The sequence below is a fragment of the Hyla sarda genome, chromosome 3, assembly GCF_029499605.1.
Source record: "Hyla sarda isolate aHylSar1 chromosome 3, aHylSar1.hap1, whole genome shotgun sequence".
Taxonomy (NCBI): Eukaryota; Metazoa; Chordata; class Amphibia; order Anura; family Hylidae; genus Hyla; species Hyla sarda.
In genome coordinates this window covers 76,218,799-76,225,122 of record NC_079191.1, presented here as the reverse complement: position 1 = coordinate 76,225,122, position 6,324 = coordinate 76,218,799, and the positions used below count along the sequence as shown (strand labels likewise).

The 6,324-nt window shown below is 45.2% G+C and overlaps 1 protein-coding gene across 2 annotated transcripts in view; it reads left to right on the top strand.

Moving 5' to 3' along the window:
- The window catches only part of PCCB (propionyl-CoA carboxylase subunit beta), a 117,910-nt gene that overhangs the window by 74,077 nt on the left and 37,509 nt on the right, over nt 1-6,324 (top strand). For both annotated transcript variants that reach the window (XM_056564377.1, XM_056564376.1), the window contains one exon: nt 5,915-6,023. In XM_056564377.1, the coding sequence (XP_056420352.1) occupies nt 5,915-6,023 (109 nt within the window). The remainder of the gene's footprint in view (nt 1-5,914; nt 6,024-6,324) is intronic.

The window sequence follows — 6,324 nt, the reverse complement described above, 5'->3', positions numbered from 1 at the left end:
CAACTCCCAGCATGCCCGGACAGCCTTTGGCTGTCCGGGCATGCTGGGAGTTGTAGTTTTGCAACAGCTGGAGTTCTCCCTGCTTGGGGAAACACCGGTCTATGTAGAGGACAGGAGCTTCTTCAGGGTCCTGTACAGTACACGAAATGTCTTTTAAAAAAAAAAAAAAAAAAAATGGAGTCGCCTTCACCTGGTGTCCAAAGGAGCAGGTAACCCTGGGACAGGTAAAGTGTACAGAACATGTAATACTTCCCTGTACTGTAGGGGACGCTGCCAGACATCAGTCAGTGCATACGCTTCAGTAATACAGGGGTTTTACCAGTGAATGCCCGTTTTGCTAGGTCGGTTCTTCCGGCCATTGACATGTTTCACAGATCTGGTTTGTCCATACATTGTATGTTGAGTCTGATTTCAACTTACGATGGTCCAGAAAAGACCATTGTATGTTGAGGCCATTGTAAGTTGAGGGATCACTGTGTATAAAAAAAAAAAATAATAATTTTTTTGCCTGGAATACCCCTTTAACCCCATCCCGCAGAATGGCATATATAAACGCCGGGTTGTGCAGTGCGTTCGCGCATCCCGGCGTTTATAAATGACATTCAGTTAACCCGGCGATGCGCAGCATCGCACGGGTTAACTGGCAGAAGTCCCGCTGTTTCCAGCAGGGGACAACTTCTGCTTCACCCCCAGGACCATCCATTGATGGTCCTGGTCAGTGATCACTGTGATTGGTCCCTGTGGACCAATCACAGTGATCTGGGGTGAAAGTTCAGATCCCCGCACTGCCCGCACCTGGAAGTCGGGCAGAACGGGGGACGATGGCTGCGGGGGGGGGTCGCTCGGGACCTGCAGCATAGGGGGGGGAACATCAGGGGACCGGCGGACTTACCAGATCCAGTGGCGGGACCGAGGAGCAGCGCGGGACCGGCCACGAGGACGAGGAGCGACGGGACCAGCAGGTGAGTATATGGTCCTCAGAAGCAGCAGTGAAGATCTTCACTGCTGCTTCTAGGAGTCTGAAAACTACAACTCCCAGCATGCCTAGACAGCCTTTGGCTGTCTGGGCATGCTGGGAGTTGTAGTTTTGCAACATCTGGAGGGCCCCAGTTTGGAGACCATTGTATAATGGTCTCCAATCTGTGCTCTTCCAGCTGTTGCAAAACTACAACTCCCAGCATGCACTGACTGTCCAGGCATGCTGGGAGTTTTAGTTCAGCAACATCTGGCCCTTCAGATGTTGCCGAACTACAACTCCCAGCATGCCCTTCAGCTGTCTGGGCATGCTGGGAGTTGTAGTTTTGCAACAACTGGAGACACACTGGTTGGGAAACATTGTTTCTAACTCAGTGTTTCCTAACCTGTGTGCCTCCAGCTGTTGCAAAACTATAACTCCCAGCATGCACTAACAGACCATGCATGCTGGGAGTTGTAGTTTTGCAACATCTGGAGGGCCCCAGTTTGGAGACCATTGTATAATGGTCTCCAATCTGTGCTCTTCCAGCTGTTGCAAAACTACAACTCCCAGCATGCACTAACAGACCATGCATGCTGGGAGTTGTGGTTTTGCAACAGCTGGTGCACCCCCCCCCCCCCCCTGTGAATGTACAGGGTACATTCACATGGGCTAGGCTTTTACAGTGGGTTTCTCGCATCTTGAGATACAGCAACTTTTGCGCCGGGAAACTCGCTGTAATCCCCCGCCCATGTGACTGTACCCTAAAAACACTACACTACACTAACACAAAATAAAATAAAAAGTTAAAAACACTACATATACACGTACCCTTACACAGCCCCCCTCCCCCAATAAGAACGTCCGGTACGCCACTGTTTCCAAAGCAGAGCCTCCAGCTGTTGAAAAACAACAACTCCCAGTATTGCCGGACAGCCGTTGACTGTCCACGCATGCTGGGAGTTTTGCAACAGCTGGAGGCACCCTGTTTTGGAATCACTGGCGTAGAATACCCCTATGTCCACCCCTATGCAAATCCCTAATTTAGGCCTCAAATGCGCACAGCACTCTCACTTTGGAGCCCTGTCGTATTTCAAGGCAACAGTTTAGGGTCACATATGGGGTATCGCTGTACTCGGGAGAAATTGCGTTACAAGGTTTGGGGGGCTTTTTCTTTTTTAACCCTTCATGAAAAGGAAATGTTGGGGTCTACACCAGAATGTTAGTGTAAAAAAATTAAATTTTTTACACTAACATGCTGATGTTGCCCTATACTTTACATTTTCACAAGAGGTAAAAGGGAAAAAAGCCCCCCAAAATTTTTAACGCAATTTCTCCCGACTACGGAGATACCCCATATGTAGGCGTAAAGTCCTCTGGGGGCGCACAACAAGGCCCAGAAGGGAGAGTGCACCATGTACATTTGAGGTGATTTGCACAGGGGTGGCTGATTGTTACAGCGGTTTTGACAAACGCAAAAAAAAAAAAAAAAACACATGTGACCCCATTTCGGAAACGACACCCCTCACGGAATATAATGAGGGGTGCAGTGAGAATTTACCCCCCACAGGTGTCTGACGGATCTTTGGAACAGTGGTCCGTGAAAATGAAAACTTGTACAGCCCACTGTTCCAAAGATCTGTCAGACACCAGTGGGGGAAAAATGCTCACTGTACCCCTTGTTACGTTCCTCAAGGGGTCTAGTTTCCAAAATGGTATGCCATGTGTTTTTTTTTTTTGCTGTTCTGGCACCATAGGGGCTTCCTAAATGCGATATGCCCCCCGAGCAAAATTTGCTCTCAAAAAGCCAAATATGACTCCTTCTCTTCTGAGCATTGTAGTTCGCCCATAGTGCACTTCAGGTCAACTTATGGGGTACCTCCATACTCAGAAGAGAAGGGGTTACAAATATTTGGGGGTATTTCCTGCTATTAACCCTTGCAAAATGTGAAATTTGGGGGGAAACACACATTTTAGTGGAATTTTTTTTTTTTTTTTTACATATGCAAAAGTCGTGAAACACCTGTGGGGTAATAAGGCTCACTTTATTCCTTGTTACATTCCTCAAGGGGTCTAGTTTCCAAAATGGTATGCCATGTGTTTTTTTTGTTGTTCTGGCACCATAGGGGCTTCCTAAATGCGACATGCCCCCCGAGCAAAATTTGCTCTCAAAAAGCCAAATATGACTCCTTCTCTTCTGAGCATTGTAGTTCACCCATAGTGCACTTCATGTCAACTTATGGGGTATCTCCATACTCAGAAGAGAAGGGGTTACAAATTTTGGGGGGTATTTCCTGCTATTAACCCTTGGAAAAATGTGAAATTTGGGGGGAAACACACATTTTAGTGAAAAAATATATATATTTTTTTACATATGCAAAAGTCGTGAAACACCTGTGGGGTATTAAGGCTCACTTTATTCCTTGTTATGTTCCTCAAGGGGTCTAGTTTCCAAAATGGTATGCCATGTGAGGTTTTTTTGCTGTTCTGGCACCATAGGGGCTTCCTAAATGCAACATGCCCCCCAAAAACCATTTCAGAAAAACGTACTCTCCAAAATCCCCTTGTCGCTCTTTCCCTTCTGAGCCCTCTACTGCGCCCGCCGAACACTTTACATAGACATATGAGGTATGTGCTTACTCGAGAGCAATTGGGATACAAATATAAGTATACATTTTCTCCTTTTACCCCTTGTAAAAATTCAAAAATTGGGTCTACAAGAACATGGGAGTGTAAAAAATGAAGATTGTGAATTTTCTCCTTCACTTTGCTTCTATTCCTGTGAAACACCTAAAGGGTTAAAATGATGACTGAATGTCATTTTGAATACTTTGGGGGGTGCAGTTTTTATAATGGGGTCTTTTGTGGGGTATTTCTAATATGAAGACCCTTCAAATCCACTTCAAACCTGAACTGGTCCCTGAAAAATAGTGAGTTTGAAAATTTTGTGAAAAATTGGAAAATTGATGCTGAACTTTGAAGCCCTCTGGTGTCTTCCAAAAGTAAAAACTCGTCACTTTTATGATGCAAACATAAAGTAGACATATTGTATATGTGAATAAAAAAATTTTTTATTTGTAATATACATTTTCCTTACAAGCAGAGAGCTTCAAAGTTAGAAAAATGCAAAATTTTCTAATTTTTCATCAAATTTTAGGATTTTTTACATGGAAAGGATGCAAGTTACCACAAAAACTTACCACCATGTTAAAGTAGAATATGTCACGAAAAAACAATCTCTGAATCAGAATGATAACTAAAAGCATTCCAGAGTTATTAATGTTTAAAGTGACAGTGGTCAGATGTGCAAAAAACGCTCTGGTCCTTAAGGCCAAAATGGGCTTGGTCCTGAAGGGGTTAAGGTGTTAAAGTGTATTTGGTTTAGTGCGGGTGAACACCGTGGCTGTACTGATATCCAGGTTACTTCCTGGTTTAGACAAGATAGAGTTGGGACGAGATATGTTTTCCCATGATCCCTTGCACACCCTATGAATCTGAAACCACTCCCTCTCCTTTTAAAATGACTCTCCCTATAAACGCTCCTGTAAACCCCCTAACCCACCCCCTATGTCCTTCTTTGTAGTCTGTAGCCCATGTGCAGCGTACAATACCCACCCATATGTTGCTGCTGTAACTCTAAAGAGACACGTGTGCACGCTGAAACCATAACACATTATTGTATTTATATTTCTTCTCCCTCATCCTTAATATACAGCTCCCCTAGTAACAATTGTGTTTAAAATGTATGTTTATTGCTCAATGATTCATGACTCTAACCATTACAGGGTCTGTCACACACAGCTAAAAGCAGATATGCCATTCAGGAGCCTGGGGAAGCTGGCTGAGAATGTTTTTCCTAGCTTTTCATGGCAGACGTTATCAGCTCATTCTCATAGTACATAAGCTGATAATTCTCATCACTGACAGGCTTTAGGTTGGATTCACGGTATGAGCTGATTTCCCACAAAATGCACTTCTTTAAAAAATTTTTTGATGATTAAAGCCGCATTGTGTCTGTAATTAGTCAAATGTGACAGCAAAAAAACCCAAAACAAAACATGGGGGCTGCATTTTGCAGGAAAACTTTTCCAACCATACAAGTCTCTGACCGCGCTCACAAGCACTTGACGTGGCGTTGGCTGCACACAGGATAGAGCCACTGTGGGCGCCAATGGTGAAAAATTGCCTGTGAGTAAGCGGTTTCCGTAGGGTCGGTATAAGGAAAAGGAACTGTAAAAAAGATAACGGATGTGCTGTACAATATATAGACCAATAAGTTTCAATCATAGCCTTTAACAGAGTTAGCAACTAAATTAATATAATTGTTAAAGGAGAACTCTGGCATAGCATAACTTACCCTATCCCAAGGAAAGTCTCAGATCACGGGGGTCCAACAATTGCTGGGACCCCCCACAATCTCCTGTACGGGGCCCAGGCTCTCCTCCCGATTGGGGCTTGTGGACCACCGTACGAAGCGGCAGCAGCAGACATGGCCCCCTATGGGAGAGATGGAGATTTCCTATTGCAGCGCTCCGGCTCTCCCATAGAGCTGCATTGATGGGGCGTGTCAGCTGCTGCTTCATGGGGTGGTCGACGTGCCCCGTACAGGAGATTGTGTGGGGTCCCTGCGATTTTGACACTTATTCCCTATCCTTAGAATAAGGCAGTGATTCCCAACCAGTGTGCCTCCAGCTGTTGCAAAACTACAACTCCCAGCATGCCCGGACAGCCAAAGGCTGTCCGGGCATGCTGGGAATTGTAGTTTTGCAACAGCTGGAGGCACACTGGTTGGGAATCACTGGAATAGGGGATAAGTTTCCCTATCCCAGAGTTCTCCTTTAACAATGACAGAATAGGATTTATTTCACTGCATGGAAATGCGCTGCTTGGGTAGATCTATTGATATCCTTGCAATAAGATAAAAGGTTCAGCTGCTGTCCCCGCTTTTTGTCTCTCCAGGACACCTCTTACTTGTTCATTACTGGTCCAGATGTAGTAAAATCTGTCACCAATGAGGATGTAACACAGGAAGACCTAGGAGGAGCCAAGACACACACTGCATTATCAGGTAGTGTACATTTTCACCACCTACTTTTAAAGGGACAGGAATGTTTTCAACTTTGTATTTGTTCTGTACTTATTGGGTTGATAAAACAAAGAAACAATGGTAAACTGGATTTTTGTGCAGGCCCCTTCATTGTGCAAAAATCTGTGACTTCTTGACACTTTAAGGGTACGTTCACACGTGCGGATTTTCGCAGCTGATCCGCCGCTAAAGGACCTCTATATGCTGGCTTTACAGGGGCCTGCTCGGAGCGGCAATACGCCGCTCCGAGCAGACACACTGCGATGTACGAGTCGCCGCGCGC